Source organism: Chaetura pelagica, unplaced genomic scaffold (assembly GCF_000747805.2).
Source record: "Chaetura pelagica isolate M959 unplaced genomic scaffold, ChaPel_1.0 scaffold109, whole genome shotgun sequence".
NCBI lineage: Eukaryota > Metazoa > Chordata > Aves > Apodiformes > Apodidae > Chaetura > Chaetura pelagica.
The window spans coordinates 14,782,646-14,801,108 of record NW_009970725.1 but is presented as its reverse complement, the minus strand read 5'-3'; the positions used below and the strand labels follow the sequence as shown (position 1 = coordinate 14,801,108).

General features: G+C 38.9%; 1 protein-coding gene across 1 annotated transcript in view; it reads right to left on the bottom strand.

Annotated features, from left to right (window-relative positions):
* Positions 1–15,209, bottom strand: part of IMPA2 (inositol(myo)-1(or 4)-monophosphatase 2) — a 17,090-nt gene extending 1,881 nt beyond the window's left edge. Inside the window, exons 1-8 of the mRNA XM_010006937.1 lie at positions 15,206–15,209; positions 14,677–14,743; positions 12,469–12,639; positions 7,835–7,939; positions 6,326–6,371; positions 3,891–3,999; positions 295–403; positions 13–136 (exon numbers count right to left, since the gene is read on the bottom strand). Of these exons, the coding sequence (XP_010005239.1) occupies positions 13–136; positions 295–403; positions 3,891–3,999; positions 6,326–6,371; positions 7,835–7,939; positions 12,469–12,639; positions 14,677–14,743; positions 15,206–15,209 (735 nt within the window). The remainder of the gene's footprint in view (positions 1–12; positions 137–294; positions 404–3,890; positions 4,000–6,325; positions 6,372–7,834; positions 7,940–12,468; positions 12,640–14,676; positions 14,744–15,205) is intronic.
* Between the last annotated feature and the right edge of the window lie 3,254 nt (positions 15,210–18,463).

Below are 18,463 nucleotides of genomic sequence, written 5' to 3'. Positions count from 1 at the left end.
GGCCCCCCCTGCCTCTCTAATGATGACAGTGGCGGCTGCCAAGTCCCAGCAGTGCAGCCCAAACTGGTAATAGGCATCTGCAGCGCCTGCTGCCAGATGGCACAGAGCCAGGGTGGAGCTCCCAATGACACGGATCCTAAACCCCATCAGAAGGGGACACGGGGACGTAAAGCAGAAAATGCCTGTGAGCGCTCGGGGTAACAAAGCGTGCGACCTCGTTGGCTTTTTTAAAGTTTGTTTCCTTGCTTGTTGGTCATAGAGGTGAGACATATTTTACATTGTAAAATATCTTACCCGTGTGCTTGGGCCTTGAGCAATCTCTCAATGTTCCCAAGGAACAATTTCAAAGTTGCAGGGTCACGTTTTGGACCGATTTCTGTTAAAATTAAGGCCTTCGAGATATCTGCAATGTAGGTAGTTGTTTCCATTAATTTAACAGCTTCTGGAATTTTGTTTTCAAATTAAACACTAATGGACTTCTCACAGAAAAACAATTTTGATGTCCCTTTTTTTACCCCCAAACTCTTTCACAGAATAACTGAAAACTTTGCATAAAAATTCAAGCAGGACTAGATTTTTGACAGCAAATGCTCTGATCTAAACACACTTAAAAAAAATAACAGGAAGATTAAAAACAACAATGCCTTCTTACATTCCTTCTCTTTCCATACATTTTTTTATTTCATTGACCAGTCAGCTTTTGGCAAATTCACTAACATTAGCAATCAACTAAAAATAACCCAGTGATCTAGCAATTATTAATGATCCTAATCTGATCATACCTGAAAACACGAATTGTGAATTTTAATGTAATTTGTTAACAAATGATAAACATTTGGGAATAAAGTCAGAGGAAAGAAAAGTTTCTACCTAAATCACCAGTCATCCAGTAACAGCTCCCCTTTCATTCTGACATTTCAAAGACTGAAAACACCTTATGACTGAAAAAACACCCTTTCTTATCACAAACTAAAGCAGTACCTTAGTTAGTAATAATATATGAATGTTATTTCAGTACTCTGTTCAGCAAGGGCAATTCTGACCTACAGCAGATGAGGGTATTGGCCTCGTGTACAGTGCGAGGAGAGACTCACAGTGACTTGCAGGGTGTTGAAGCAGTCCTCACGTGAGATCTGAATATTGCTAGCACATAACAGGCGAATGCCAATGTAGGTGGAGATGGTTGATCAAACGCCAAGTGTCCCTGCTCCTGCTGTGCCAGCTGGGCGTTAAAGGCATGACAAAACTCAAAGGTTTAGCAGTCGATTAGTTATTAACTTGGCTTTGCCCAAGTGTCATGTGCTACTTTCTACCCTGGGCTAAAGGCTAGGCATTCATTCAGCTGGGGAATGTCTACCTGGTTATTACAGGTAATTGCATAAGTTGAAGATCCTTAGCAGAAGTAGCAAGGAGGTTTTCAAAAGCAAATTAGGCTGGAGTGAAACATCACTTCATTAAAAAGGCTACCAACAAATTTAGTATTGCAGAGGAAAACTATGGATTCAAACAATGTGATAAATGGTTGGTGAGTAATGAGTATGTAATTAGACTTAAAGTTACAGAGGAATCACAAAGTTTAACTGCAGGAACACAGATTTAACAATCGCTCTTTAAATTACTGTATTAAAATAGAGGAACACCAATCCAGGCACACTGCATGATACCTGTTCAGCCACCGCTGAACACTCTGGATAGTGAAAGCAATCTGCCTCAGAGTTTTTTGCATAACAGACCCAGTTTATAATTACAGAACATATAATGCATGCCTCATTGCTGAAATGCACCAAGCATTCTCACCAGTCATAGCTAGGTCATGCCTAAGACAGTTGCTCTTTTGAGTTTACTAAATATACTTCTAATGCATAAATGGATCTCTTCAATTTTCATCAACGCTACAGCTAAGACTTGGACGAAGGGACTAAGGCAAGGAAGAGGGAAGTCTCTGCTCAGGAAAAGGAGCTGGCTGGTCACAAGAAGTAATGATTTTAGGAATTCAAGGTACAGGACAAAAAATTACTGACTACTCCTCACTCTGACAAAGGCCAGAAAAATAAAGAGGGTTGGTAGAAGAGATTTAACAGTCATATAAGATAGATTTATGGGGGAGAGACTAGCTCTGTTGACCACAGAGGATTTAAAAAAGAAAATTAACTTACTGTATTAGCACATGTAAAGCCTGAACTGAATCTAAGCATAAGAAGTAACATTACTCAAGATCAAAGGGAAGATGGATCCTTCATTTAAGTTTATCCTGACTGCATGGACTCCCACACCAGACCTCCTCAAAATTTGGCCTTGACAAAGAACAGTGTTTGCCTGGACTGTGATTTCAAATGTTAAATTCTGAACAATGAATGTGTAGCATCGATCAATGTTATTCAGCAGTCACACTTCCTGAAAAAAAACCAAGCATGAAGTAACATGACAGCCTAGGTCTCCAACGCGTCAGCGTCAGTGAAGGCTACTTGAGTTCCAGTGGTAGGTACAGGGAAACACACCCTCTCTTCCAGGGTTGGTTTATTTCACTGAAGCCACAGTCCTTACAGGAAAAGAACAACCGTGATTTTTATACACTTAAAACATCAATACATGCAAAGCTAAAGAAGGTCCATCTTCACTGGTGAAATTGCTCCCACCACTGAAGGAAGTCCCTCAAAACAAAGGGAAATTTCAAGCACTTGGGAGGTTCACTTCCCTCACACTCTGTTCTAGACACCCACATAGACTGGATGTCCAAACAAAGGAGGACAAAATTGGCATGTGTCAAAATTTCCTTGTTCAACTGGAAACCAGAACTCTCTGACTGCAAAAGTGAGTGAGGCCATTTCAAGAGCAGCTCAGCCAGCCCAACTGTGTGCAGCCCTAGTTTTTCCTAATAGTTTCTGCCAGTGTGGGCTTTTATGGAATATGAGATATTTGAGCACTGACAAAAATGTGATGTATAATCAAGGATTAAAATCTTAAGAGGACCTTACAATTTGCTCCAAATACAGAGACCTCAGCCAACTATTAGTTTAGGTGAACAGCCAAACATCCCCAAATTCTGAGGAAGTTTTGGTGCAGGGTCTGCTTTGGACATTATGCTAAATCTGTACACTAAGTTGCTTGAATTTACTGTATTTGTTAATTAAATCTCTTTTTGGGGTGAAATTTTTACCGTCTCCTGTGTACAGTGATGTACATTTGTACCACATACCACCTTCTGTCTACAACTGAGTGTTACGTTCTCCTCTGCATTTTGATTGATTAAAAGAAAACCTCTCTAAGCAAACCTGATTCTTATTATCTATTATCATTAGGTAAACAGACAGATCTATGACTTGATCTACCAATAAAAGAATTCTGTTAGTGCGTCGACTGACTGTTGCTAGGTACTTGTATGTTGAAATATACCTCACACACAAAAGCAAGTTGTTAAAAAAACCCTAACGAAGCATGCATCCTTTAGTTTACTGTTACCAGGTATGCCTACAGACATAATACACTTTATTATGTACAAGTTTATTGGAAAATAAGTGAATAACGGCCACCAGGGTACTCTGAATTTGATTCACCATTCTCATTGCATCTTGCTCATAAAAACTTATGCCAGCGTACAGGTGGAATGAGACTGGTGAATCTACTAATTCTTCCTTATTGTAAACAATGGTTATGAAGCAAAATAGTTTAGGATTATTTAAGTAGTTCATATTCAGATGTAGATTTGAAAAAGAAAATGAGGAAAGCTGTGATTTTTCAGGAAAAAAACAAACACATAACAACAAAATTATCATGCACGTGAAATACTTTCCATCAGGATAATGATGTCCATTATCCTAATGATGATTTGCAACAACTCTGAAACAAAATTAACATATTCCTTTTAGAGTTCTAACAAAATCTAGACCAACCTGTCTCTTTTGATACCTGAAGCCTTTTGTCATTACAAAATGCCCCTTGACCTCTTCTACCAGTGTATAATCGTTCTTCAGTGCAGTGGTAAATTACACCAAATTCAAGCTTTAAGATTTTGAAAAGGAAAGAAATGAATGCAACTCAAATTACTCATCATAAATATACACAACTACTAATGGCAGAAAGATCAGCAATATTTTAATTGGTACACGTAATCAAATATTATATTGATGCTAATAAACTTGAATAATTTTACTATTACTGTGATATTGAGATATAGGTCATATAAATAATTTATCAGTTCAGTTTATAAAGAGAAGTTAATACAATCTATTTGTGATCTTCTGAACTCTTATTTGAATGGATTAAACACTATGCTGACTTCAATTTCAATTATATCCTTTTATTCAAAGCATCTAAGCCCTCTAAGGCCAGGTTCTGAATGCTTTACTTCCACTTCTGAACAGTCACACCTAGAATCAGTCCTAGTGCCTTCAGCTGGACCCTGAACATTTGCAGCCCCACATACATAGCTATGAGCAGTCAGGCACCCAAAGTCAGAAGTCATGGCACACTTTTTATTAACAGTGGATGCTTTTATATGCACTTCTCCTTTCATGATGCATCTAATTTGCCTGCCTTTTCAACCAAGGTAGTACACTCCCATCATTTGTTAAAATGTTTCTCTGCAAAATCCTTTTATTAACAGTAGAAGTGAGAATCTTGAGAAGTCACAGGACTCCAAGAGAAGGAGTTTGAAGAGAAATAGCAAATTCTGTGACCCTCAAGGAAAGCTTCAGAATGAGTGACACTGGAATGTTTGTGGGAGTGTATCTGCCAATGAGAAGAGGGTTACAATTTGACCCTTGATTTAAACCCTAGGTATTTAACACTTCCATTTCTTCAATAGGTTTCACCATAAGATTTTAAAGCACTTAAGAAACTTCAATGATGAGCTCCCAGAATCACCCATAGGTAAGTATTATTAGCAATATTTTATTTAGGGGTGGACAGATAGGCAAAAATTAAGTGACTTGCCCAAGGTCACAGAAGTTGGTAACAAGATCAAGCAAACATCTCAGATGTTCTAAACTCAAAATCTGATGCTGCTGCCCTCCTCCATTAAATGTGAATAATCATTGGTGTACAACAGAGACAATCTGAAAGGAATGGATTGTCCTTGCTCCCTACCCTGAGGTCCTATCTACACCAAGGGGTTTTTTTTGAGGAACACACTATTAATAGACTTTCCCTGAAGACATCTGCAGGAATTTCTTCAGTACTCTTCAAGGCTTACATTCAGACCAGTTCCCCTGTGTGTATTTTGGCTCCAGCTTACTACTTTTTTTTCTGCCTTCCACATTTGTTTACCGAGGGAGATTTAACATAATTCTTTATTTTTGTTTCAGTTTTGTTCAGTTTACATAACCCAAAATATGTACCATCAAAATCAGGATGGTGTTCTGGAAAACATAAATATTAGAGAAAGCTGTCTGGTAATAATATATAGTATTCAAAAGGTCCTTTGGGAATGAATAAACTTCAGAAACGCATGGAAGTGTTTCTCTGCAGTTTCTGTGTTTGAAAAGTCTAACTAGAGAAGTACACATCATTATTCTGTTCAAATCAGTCAGAGCTACTAGCACATCTGAAACCTACGTTGTTATTGCACAGAATTCTTGCTGGCTTCACTTAAAGATATATATATATATATATGTTTAAAACTGTGGCATTAGGCTGAAAGAGGTACATTCCTTGGCAATCTGAATAGCTGTTTCTTCTGTATATATAAAAATGTAAACTGGCAACATCTGGAGAAAAGGCACTAGTATGAATGAGTATTGCTAGAAAACCCAGAACAGGACATAAGGAGCCGAGGTACTTTTCCTCCTGCTGTTTAATCAAGCTCTCATATGGGAAATACAGCTATTTCACTGTATTAAGAGAGCCACAAGGGCAGATTAAATGAACGAGGTCTGTAAGTTTGCACTTTTCACAGAAATTAGCTCTGATCTGCCTCATCACAGCAGTTAGCTTTCACAGATACTGCTAAAAGGAAAGAAGCAATAATAACAACATAAGAACACTGGGAGATATGTTTAAATTATGAACAGGCAGCACTATATTTAACTCCTTACTGTTTTGTCTTATAAAACCCTACTCACAGAAATACTCCCTCTTTCTCCCACATTAATCCTATAACATTTATAATAATTTGTAAGAATTGTCTTGCAATTGCCAGTTTGCATAAGTAAGTTTCACAGGACTATGATTTTAGACAAGTAGGATATGACCAAATACATTTTAAAAGCCTGGAAAAACCTGAGTAGTGGCTGATTCTTTTAAACAAAATATTTTTTTAAAGTTCCCACATAGTTTTGAGGCTTCTAACCAGCTCTCAGGAACCCATCTTAAAGAACATGCTTCATACCTCTTTGTTAACAGCAAATCCAATGCTCACTGCCACTGTTGGAAATCTGTGAAAAACAAGATATTTAAGCATTGTCGATGAAAAATCTCTTAACTTATGCCTTATACAACTCCCTTAGGCAATAAAACCCCACACGGAGCTCTGTGATTTTACTTGTGTCAAAATGCTGCTGACATTGTAGTGGTTCTCCCTCGTCAGCCTCTTTAACTTTGTCAGTTCCTCAAAAATGTAATTTGATATTGGAGAGGGCAAGAAATAAATACATGAAGATAACAGCATTTTTACACTAAAAGTGTTGTATATTTTAGTGATCTTTTTGCTTTAGTGTAGTTGAATTATCCATTATAAAATAATTAATGTTATTATAACAAGCCAACACTTTTAAGAGCAAATTTTATTCAAGCTCAAGCATCTGAGATAGCAATTAAGCAGCATGGAGATATCTTGCTGCTCACATCAACATAAGGAGAAACCAGTTCCTCTACCCTCTCTTTTCATAGAATCATAAAATGCCAGGTTGGAAGGGACCTCAAGGATCACTTGGTCCAAGCTTTTTAGATAATACTATTGTTTATATGAGGTGGCTCAGCACCCTGTCAAGCTTTTGTCAAAATGATGATGATCATGTTTTTAATGTGGTGCTTTTGATTAAATTATAACTACTGCATTTTAAACACTGAAATAAATTAATTTCTTAAAAAACAGGTTTTAAGGAGGGCTGTAAAGGTCCAGAAAAAACTGCTAGAAAGAGAAAATTTCACTCAATTGCACAAAACACCAGCACATGACACTCCCCTACATCTCCTTGAATTCTATGTAATGGCATTAAAAGTAAAGGAATTTTTATGTTTTTAATTATAACTGCAGTTAAGTCACTAACTAGAAGGCAGAACATATTTAAAGTTTTTAAGTAGAAGTATTATGAGCAGTCATTAGTATACAACTTCTAACACTCACATGATCAATTAAACTCCTGCATTTTTGCAGTAACAAACCCTACATTTCTTTTTGCAGAGAGGCATTATGAAAATTTAGAACAAAATAATCTATATACGACTTAGTTTCCAGTTCTGCTCTGCATACATGCAATGGCTGTACCTGCCAGAAAAAGTAAAGCATTTGTATTTGAAATGGAGAAAACACCACTACTAAAAGGTAACAACCACATGAGGTGTTAGGCCACTTGCCTTGCTCCTTCAGTTCAGCTCCACTCACTGCACGTTAATGTGCACTTATATGTAAATGAGCTGTAAGTCAAGAGCTTTGGGTCATTGAGCAATCAGCAAAAATTTCAGCTCCCCTTTAGATGACAGTATAGAGCTCTCCCCAGCACAAGCACATGCTCCCTCACATACACTACTGAGGAATGAAAAGATAAAGGGGTGACTCCTATTTATGAGTCAAAGGAACAAATCTGCCACAGTAAAACACCTATAAGTAGAAGGGAGGATTTGTGAGAAGCTACATTTTGCTTTTTTATGTATTTCCTAGCTCACTGTACACACTTACCTGTGCACAAAGTTGCACGTTCCATCAACAGGGTCAATAATCCAGGTTGGACTGTCAGTGAGGACACATTTTGAACCAGCAGCGGTGGATTCTTCTGCAATAAACCTGCATTTGGTGTGAAGTAAAACAAGTGTTGCAGAAAATTGGCTTAGATATGTGACCTGAGGAGTCAAACTCCATGTTTCTGGTTTGGAAGAGATATTTCACCTATGTGTACATATAGAGACACACGTGTGTAATTTTTGTATAAATACATATGTGTACAAAGGTATATATGTACAAATGTATGTATAGACACACATATTGCTTTTTTCATTTGGGAATGGAGAAGTTTCATAGAAACTTTAAAGGACAGTTCTCAAATTTATAGCTTTCTATTTTACTTGGTAAAAAAGAACACAACTCCTATGCACTTTCCAAAAATACCATCAGGAAAGTAATGAAAATGAATGCAGAAACAGGTCTGAACTGTCATTCCTGGACCTTTATAAGTTTCTTTAATGCCGAATGTATTTTTATGGGTTAGGCCTCTCTCTTGCAGTAAGTAATATAAATTGCAAACTGTAGCTGCTTCTCTTTTGCAGTCAAATTCAGTGAGGAAGAAAGAATGCACTCTTAGAAAACCCACAATCTCTCTTACTTGAATTTTGTTACAGTAGTCTGAGTCAGGAAATTAAAATTTTTACAAAGCTGAACTTTCTTTTTTCCATGACCCAGAGAAAATAAACAAATTATGGGTTTTTGTTAGTTGTTTGGATGCACAAGGCGCACAATAAAATCTGAGCTCATCTTCTGTTCTCTTATTCTGTCCCAATTTCTTTTAGTAAATATGCTTTTTTCCCCCCCCCCGGGAAACAAACATCGAGTTCTGGCACATTTACTGCTGACCTTAATTATACCTGATCTCCCATGAACTGCTCAGGGTCTGTTTCTGTAACTGTTGTGCAGGTGCTACTCTCAAAAATTTGAATACAGTTCTCTCTGTACAGAAGGTGTAGTATCAGCTAGTACTGAATCCTGCATTTGGTTTCACATTTGAACAACTGGTAGTGGAATTCAGAGTTCTGCAAATGCTTGAAGATGAAAAAGCTTCTCTTGAAAATACAGAGAAGAAAGAAAAAAAAAAAAAAAAAGGATAATTTAAGGATAAAATGTCTTTTGCAGAAACATTTCCTTCACTAGGACTGGAGTTGCAGCTATTTCCTTTTGGGCCCTCAACACATGCTGCTTCATACCTCATAAGGCTTGCAACCACAACCTTACAATGTTCTGCAGACAGCATAGGAGGAGACTTCTTGAATTTTCCAAATGCTACTTAGCCTTTCCACCAGTAGAAAGGGACTATTTTGATGGCATTATGGGCCCCCATGCTATGATGAAAGTGTTTGTTACTATTTTCATCTCCATTTAAGGTGGCAGCGGAAGGACAAAGTATTAGTGTGCAACTGAGAAACAAGAAAGACTTGAAGAAGAGTATATAGTTCTCAAACATAGCTCTTTGCAGACTCCTTGCTCTAAATATTAAATTATTTTGATTGTGGGTTCTGTGTTGTTTGACTTTTGCTTTTACAAATCTTGTAATTAGCACCTAAACCCAACCAAATGATTCAGCTGTGCTGCTGGCTGCAGAGGAAGCTTATGTTGCAGATGGAGCACCTCACATCCCATCTCAGAGTGTTCATCTTCCCCATGAGTTATGCCTCTGCTTCAGTTGTCTGCCAGCTTCCCCAGACAGAGCCTGAGCTGTTGCTGTTGTCTTGCCAAAGAAAGGTGAAATGGGCAGCTCTTTCAGAAAAAGAGTGTTCCTGTGTAAGGTTGTTTTGCCCTCAAGTATTGTCTTTCCCTCACCTTCTCCTTACAGCAGGGTGTGATGCTGCAGTCCTCACATAAAGAAATGAAGCTGGGGCACAGCAGTGCCATTGATAAAGCCTTGATGTTCAAGAACCAAACTGAATGTAGAAGAGATTAGGTGCACATTTTATGAAATTTGGACTAATAGGTTAAAATAAACCCCTTGCTGTTACAGAGTACTGGGTACTGTGGGTACCCCTCAAGGCCAACATTAGAGGTGTTACTCCATGGCTCTCTGTCCTGTAAAAACATGCAAACTAAGTCAAACACTCAGCCTGAAGTACTGGAGACCAAATTGTAGAAGTGGGAGAGGTTGCCATGTTATTATAGTAGGTAATTTAATATGCCAGCACACCAGCTCTGATTGACCTCTCTTCAAATCTGGATTAAAGTTTTCTCCTACTGGAAACAAGTCCAGCAATTCTAGCCTTGCCTGAGCAAGCATCTGTTCATACCACGGTGCCACTCTGAAATTCATTGCAGGGAAACTGTAGCGCAGCATGAAGAGCAGCAGGAGTGAGACCCAGCAGAGAGCAGGAGGTTCAGACAGGGAGTGTCCCTCACCTATCCCCTTATGGGGGTCTGAGGGCAGAAATCCGGGCAGCTCGAGTTGGATGCCACCCTACGTAAAGCCTGTGTCCTGATTTTAATGTCTACAGGATTAAGGCCACATCTAACACCAAAGATGTCAACTTGTGTAACAATAAAACTGGCAATGCTAGGAGAGCCTTTTTAAACCAGTAGCCCCTGATATTCTGACTGTGCCTACCCACAACTCAAAGATCTACCAGAAAAAATATCCTTTTGAATCCCAGACTCATTGGAAGCGTGTCAGAGTGCCAAAGAGTGGGCAAAGATGAAACCTTCAGTGAAGCATGAATGAGGACGATACAGATCACTTAGCCAGGCAGAAAGAAGCAGCAAGAAACATGGGACAAAATTAACTTTTTAACAGGTTTTCCTAATATTTCTCTTTACTTCTGAGTACATTTCCAGTATCTCAACACTCATCACTGCCACAGTGCAAATGGCACAGATTCTAATGCGATCCTTCTTGTTTATATAACTCCAAAGATACATTTTTTGATTCAGAGAACTTAAGAATCAGGATTATTTAAGAGAAATAGAAATAACAGAAATCTTCAGCAATGCTTTCAACAGCCAGATTAGGGGCAAGACTGAACAAAATGTAAATGATCTTCCAATGTTTTCATCGCACTTTAATTTAAACCCTGATTGCTACAGTGTACTTCTCATTGCAAGGGTTTTAATCTAGTCTAGTCAAATCCAGTTTTAATCTATTGTTTAATCTACATGCATTCACTGTCTGAACAAACTCCAACCAAAATCAACAACCAGTATCAGCAAAAAAATAATTGCCTTGGAGAAATGGCAATTCCTTAATTTGCTTATAAAGTCAGAAGTTAACTGTACAGACTTAATGAAGCCAGGGATTTTTGAGTTCCTGGGTCTGTGTTGACCTTACAACTTTTGTTCCCACTCCAAGTCACTCAAGTGCTTCTGATGACTCTCATTTTGTGTGAAATGTGTACATTTTATGTTCTCTGCCAGGCTGTTCAAGGAAAAAATCCCAGAGTGCGATGAGAAAAGAGCAGAGGCAGCAATAATAGAAGGAATATTATACAAATAATAGGCTTGCAAAGCCTGGCTCTCTCTTGAGAACTGCAGCCAAGAGCCACCCAGTAAGCTCTACAGTCCTGCTTCAATACGTGATCACACACAACATATATTTAGAAAGCCATATTTGGTATATAATGTTCTTTCTGCTCCTTCCTACAGTGTGTTGCTTGCCTTTTTTTAAAAATTATTATTATTTTTTCCCCCTAGCAGCATGTCCAACAATCAGATTAGCAGCTGAGCTCTCCAGATTTTCATCTTTGTTGATTTCTGTGCAGCACTAGACTGCAAGGCTCATCTCCACCAGAGAGGCACTCAGTGAGAAGGAAGTCATATGGTATTTAAGGATGCACAGGCTCTGCACTGGCCCTGCTGGAAGATGAGTTTTATCCTCGTGGACTGAAGTAAAACGTGGAAATTTATGGCAGAGTCTTTGCATCAAAACAAAACCTAGCCAACTAATATGAAACCTCTCTGCATTCTGTGCATGTGCCAGGAGTTGCTATTTTCAAACTGACCGTAATAATTAAAGAGAAGTCAACAACCTGATCTATTTGAAAAACCTTGGGTTGACACCCCAAATAGTATTTTTATAGTATTTAGTACATGCATTAAATGATTATTAACAACCTGATTAATAACAACCATGCCTCACATTGAGTTTAGGATTCTAAGCAACATAAGGAAAATGTGATTAAATATGATACTTGTCCTGATCTGGCAAATGCTTACGTGTCATGGCAAAACAAGGTGAAGGAAAGGTGTGCAGGATGGCACCTTTGCTGTCACTAATTTCAGCCATACTGTGATAGATATACTTAGCATAATCCTTACACAATTGAGAGCAGACCAGTATTCTGAAAGTCACAGAGATTCATATGACACTTTTACACATCATGGCCTACAGGGGAAATATTACTATCAAATTTATATATTATGAAACCTAACTGTTAGAAAATATATGATATTAAGTACAGGGAAGTGGTACATTTAAAAATAAAAGTCCTATGAAAGTGTCCAACAGCAATAGGTTAACATGTAAGAGAGGTGTATAAACTTGTAACATTTCCCTTTAAATGCCAAACAGATATACAGCTCTTAAAGAAAAAAAAGGTCCTTGATAGTTTCTTTCTATAGGTACTCACCTGTGGGAGGGAAACTTCTCTTTCAGAACTGAAATAATTAAATTTTCCACAAAGTGATCGGTTTCTGTCACAAGATCTGCTGCAGATGTCTTTGTGGATACTTGTTTTTCCTCTGTTAGAGCTTTCCTGATAATCTGAAACATAAGTTCACAGATTTGTTGGCCATTCACCCTGTGCACAATAAAATAATGTATTTACTGAAAAATTATAGCTACTCCTGAAAAGCAACCGTAGGCCTAATTCTACCAGAGCCTATTCTAATTCTTTTGACTAAAAATCCTTCTGACATAATGGGTAGTCTTTGGGAACATGACATTTTGAATCACTCTGCAAGAACCTCTCTTGACAATTCAGAAAACGATTGATGAATGGGATGCAACTAATGGAATAAAAGGATGACGACAGTCATTGTGGTTTAGGGAACTAGAAAAAAAATACATGTAAGATAGGAAAGGCCTTGATTTTTTTCATGGAAACCCCTTTCCTTTTTCTAATTTACAGGGCAAATACTCCACTACTCTTTTACTTTAAAAAAAACATGCAATAAGGCAAACCCCATTGGTTTCTTTTTTTGCCAATAAAGACATAGAAAGTTTATTTTTTCTGTGCATATGGGTTTTTGGAACTTCAAGTGCTGATCAAGTGCTGAGTTCCCAAATAATTGCTACATATTTAACAAAAACTAGAATTTAGTCTTTTCGCCAGATATGGAACCAGTGATCTAACCCTGGATTCCCTTCTGGAATAATCTTTATCTCCTTCTCAAGGGTTTTATGATTATAAACTCAGAACTAAACCACATCAAGCACAAATGCACATATGGGAAAACAGTTACAAGCTTTTTTCCCAATGTTCCCATTTATTTTCTGGTTTTTTCCACTCCTTCATTAAAAAGAAAAATAAGGAAGCAGGATGATTATGTTCAACTTGCAAAATGAGCTGACTTATTCTTTCAGTACTGAAAATTACAATATATTTGAAATTAGGACAAGGAAAACAAAGGAAAAATTAAGCACAACTAACTTGTATAGAATTATATTAACTAAAACCAGTACCAACCAGACCAATATTCCAAATCCCTTCTAAAACGTAGATATTTAAATGGCTTAACTTATTTTCATTGATAAAAATATTTCAAAACTACATAAGAGAGAAGTTTTTGGTGACCAAAGAAACTGTTCTGCCGTATTATGCATGAGAGAGGGAACGAGCAACTCCCAAATTTCAGTCTCATCTCTTGGTTTTCATAATATGAAATACTACATTTGAAGGGTGTGCTGATTGTTCCGACAAGTAATGGGTATTGCTGACTGTTGCCTTAGGACAGAAGGTATCTGGACCAACATTTCTGTTTTGTGAGCTGTAAAACATTAGTTATGCCTATTTACTGAGCTCATGAGGGCAGGTCAATACTTTTTGGTTTAAGAAATCAAAACATCAATTGCACTTTATCTCTTTACTCCCTCCAGTGCACTGCATGATTCTGTTGGTGGTTTTGCCACAGAAGCACAAAAACGCAGCTCTAGGAAGGCCCTTGGGCTCCTCTTTGGTCCAAAGCAAATCCAAACCACTCCAACCATCTCAGTTGTGTATTCTGAAAAACACTGCTATGATGATGCCTTTTATTTTGATTGTTCTTCTTTACTTTTGTATTGCCTATAGATAAGTAAATGCCTTGCTTAGAACTGGGCTCAGAACTTTGCACAGTGAGGAATGTGATCCTTTCCAACCCAGCAGTTTTGAATTTCTTTTTAGAAGTGCCATGTTCTTGACTCCTCTTCTGTTTTACTACATAGATTGAGGAGATTTTTGCAGCCATCTGAGCCAGCACATGCCACTGCCCAGCAGGGGAGTGAGATCACACCCGAGTCTTGCTGCAAAATGAGGAGTGGAGCAGAAAGCTCTCTCCTGTGGATGTGCTCTGCAGTCAGCTGCTTCTCATCCTGTGCTCCAGCGCTTGATCTCTCTTTTTTGAACACAATCCTTTTCACTGAATTTAATCTTTTTAACTTCTGATTCTTTCTCCAGTTCTGCATGACCATTTTAGACTTGATTCCTGTCCTGCAAAATGCTCACCACTCCTCTCACCTTCATCTGTTTGTGAGTTCTACATGTGGGCTGGTATGTACTCTTATTTTGTCATTCATGTCCTTTATTAAAATACTGAACATCAATCAGGTCCAAAACCAGATTTTTGCAGGATCCTACCTGATATGTTTCACCAATTGTACAGCTATTAAAAATAACCTGGTGACCCAGAGGATTCTGTGGTAACCTTATGGTAACCAAATTCACAATGTACTTACACCGTTTACTTTCAAAAATTATATGAAATAACTTCTAAAAATGAATTACTTCTGTAACTTCCACTACTGCCCAGTAGCCCCCTGTCAGAAGGAGATGGCTAGACTGGTTGATGTGGTCACTGCCAAGTAAAACCCACCCTGTCCATTTCTTTGGTAGCCCACACATACCAACCTGAGGATTCAGTCACTTTAGAAGTGGGAACAGCCAAGGCTGTGACTCATGGGTCATGGTGGCTGAGGGCCTTCTCACCCATCCCCTCCTCAATCCCCTCCCATCTGAGGGAGCATGACACACATTACCCAGCCCTGCAATGGACCTCTTCTCCCCACCTCTTGTGCAACTGATGCATCGAGGGGAGAGCAGGAGAGAAGTCATGATGCTATGCTGAGGTCACCAGCAACAAATGGGCACCAGATCTGTATTAACTCACCCATGGTACCAGGTGACGCCATGGGATGATGCCCTGCTAATCCTCTGCCTCTTATGAAGGGTCTGAAAAAAGGGACAAGTATTTGCACCAGCTTGTATGGGTATGCAATCCAAGCCAGAGTCCCAGAATAGATCACATTCCCTGCACCACTGATGAAACAGTTTTTATTCTTCACAAATTTATCAAATAGCTTGGAGTGGTCCAGAATTCAACTTATGTGGATTAATCTCTAAAAATTATCCGTCTACAGAGTGTTAGAGCCTGGTGACTCAGAGTACTTTGAGAGCATCAATCATCTCCTCTCCATGCAGAAGCCTTACAACACAGTTTGTAGCTACCTACTGCAACTGCCTGGCTCTTCCTAGCTGGGCATGGAGCTCCATAAAAATCTCTCCCCAGGTACCAGGCAGCAGGTAAGTGGAAGACCAAAGGAACTACAGGTTATTATAGAACAGTTTGGATTGGAAAGGACATTAAAGATTAGCTAGTTCCAACCCCCCTGCATGGGCAGGGTTACTTTCCACTAGACCAGGTTGCTCAAAGTCCCATCCAACCTTGCCTTGAACACTTCCAGGGTGGGGACATCTACAGGGCAACCTGTTCCAGTGCCTCACCACCTTTACAATAAAGATTTTCTTCCTAACCTAAATCCAACCTAAATCTACCCTCTTTCAGTTTGAAACTATTCCCTCTTGTTCTATCCTTACATGCTGTTGTAAAAAGTCCCTCCCCAGCTTTCCTGTAGGCCCCCCTCAGGTACTGGAAGGCCACTACAAGGTCTCCTTGGAGCCTTCTCCAGGCTCAACACTACCCTCTCAGCCTGTCTTCATAGGGGAGGTGCTCCAGCCTGCTAATCATCTCTGTGGTCCTTCTCTGGACTTGCTCCAACAAGTCCACACCCTTCTTATGTTGGGGGCCTCAGAAATGAAACCAGCCGATTGCTCCTTATCGCTGCTGTACAGTGAGTCTGGCAACCACCCTGCTGTGTTTTGGCTGTAAAAGCGTTTTACTGGGCTTTACCACTGTATTGTAGATGGTCCCTAGATTATGGGGGTTTCACAGCAATTCTTAAGCACCTGATTTTTGGAAGCCTGGGTATTTAGAGCATAGTCACTTCACACTTCTAGCCTATGCTGCCCCTCCTCTAATAAAGAATTTGCGGGATCTTACCCTAATACTCTGCTTGGGGATATTTAGGGGGTTATGCAAAGTGAGGGGCATTTACACCAGTCCGTGCACGAAGACCACATCACAGAGCAAGACACAGGTTGTTCCTGCTCCCTTCTTCATTTGCTGGGGAGCAGGGGAAATGGAACTGCAAGGGCTCAGTGCAGTCAGGGTCCTGGACTCTTCCTTTCCTGATGCCTTTGTGGCATTAAGTCATACAAAGGAGAATGGAGAGGACAGAGGGCTAAGATGCCTTTTCACCCAGTACTTGCCAGCAGAGTCACCTACAATTAGCTGCTCATATTACATATTTCATCTCCCCATAGTGCTTGCACACACCACACCCTTCTGGGAGCTGCAAGATGGATTAACTTGCTTGCAATGCTGTCCTGAAACACGTGCTCACTAGTAAAATCAAACATGTAGGCAAAAAACATAACTACCTGCAAATAATTTAGGAAATACTAATCTGGTTTGCTAAAAAATCTGTCTATGTGCCATAGAAAAATGCCTAACAACACCCTTTGGGAGCAAATACAGGGACAGAAAATCTAGGGGTTTTAGAGCATCAGTGGAAATGTTGCCTTTTTTTTTTTTTTTTTTTTAGTAGGATTCTGCTAAGTCTCTTATGCATTATGAAATTATTTTCTGGTGGGGGGAAAAAATGAGAGGAAAAAAAAAAAAGTAATTTGTGTGGACTTCAACATGCTACTACCTTCTAGTCTCAGTTTCTTGTTTTCACCAGGATGCACATCTATTCATTTTAGTGAAGCTTCTCCAACTGTAACGGCAGAGAACTGCGCACATATTACTCAGTGCTCTTAACAGCATCTGCTCTTCTTTAGAAAAAGGATGCATGAAGCCAAAGGGCATACTCTCATGAACATAGCAAGCTGACTTTACTCACAAAAAAAAGCAAAAGAGAGGTTTGGAAGAGAGCAATTATATGTGGCCTTACAGAGCACATTAGGCATAATTTTAATGCAGGTCAACTACACAGATTACAAAACCACGGCCATTCTTGTTATGAAACAGCCACATACATTAATGCAGAGCCTGTGATACTTTGTAAAAATAATGGAACTAAGTGAGAGGATGGGTAAGAGAGACAATGCTCTTAACATGGAAAACATCACTTTTGAGACATATTTAAGCAATCATTACATTATCAGCCTTTTAAGTTTAGAAGAAACTATTCTGAAGCACAGAAGCCGGTCTGTTGGAAGGAAGAGAGATTTTACTTATCCTGAAGAAAAATGATGCAATACAAGCCAAACAGTTGTGTAAACCAAAATGGGAAACCAAGAAACTGTATTACTGGTTAATTTTTTTCTAGAAATCTAAAATGTTGTCTTGTATGCCTTTGTTCAGGTTGGCCTCAATGCCAAGACTCTTGTAGACACTTTCTAACAATTCCAAATCTTTCTAACCTACCATGGTCCTGAGAAATGGAGGGCCTTAAAATAAAGGCTAACGTGGCAAAAATTTCATGCAAGGATAGAGACAGGACTCAGATCTGGGGAGACAGGAGAGTGGAAGCAGATTTCTAGGAATGGAGGTGAAGAGGTCTGAGGCATGGGAAAAGAGGCAGAAGAAGAACTTGGCCAGTGGGATCAAAATAAAACTCAATGTTATTAATTTTCAATAAAAATCCAGTCCTATCAAACCAATGTTACATTGCATTTTGTGTCCTGATCTCTAGCATCTTTCAGGAATAGCCAGAAGTGGATTGACACTTAAATAAAAGATACAACCCTGCCTGCACCTTTTCTTCCACAATGATCTCTGGTGGTTTTTGTAACTGGAAACATTCCTTAACCTTACAAAGTTAACAAAAACTGTAACCAGTTCCAAAGTCGTACTTAGGCAACATCCTTGACTGGTTTAAATTTGGCCTGCCAAGGAATTGGCCACTTCCTGCCAGTTGCAAAGTAGCGATGGAAAACTGCAAACTAAAAAGGTGCTGGGAATTATTTTCTGGAATGGTTATTTCTTTCAGTAAAAAGGTGCTCAACTGTGAGCTCCTGTATTATTAAAATGTCTGGCGATGGTTACGGCTGTCTTCATAAATTGCTATTTTGAGAAATAAAT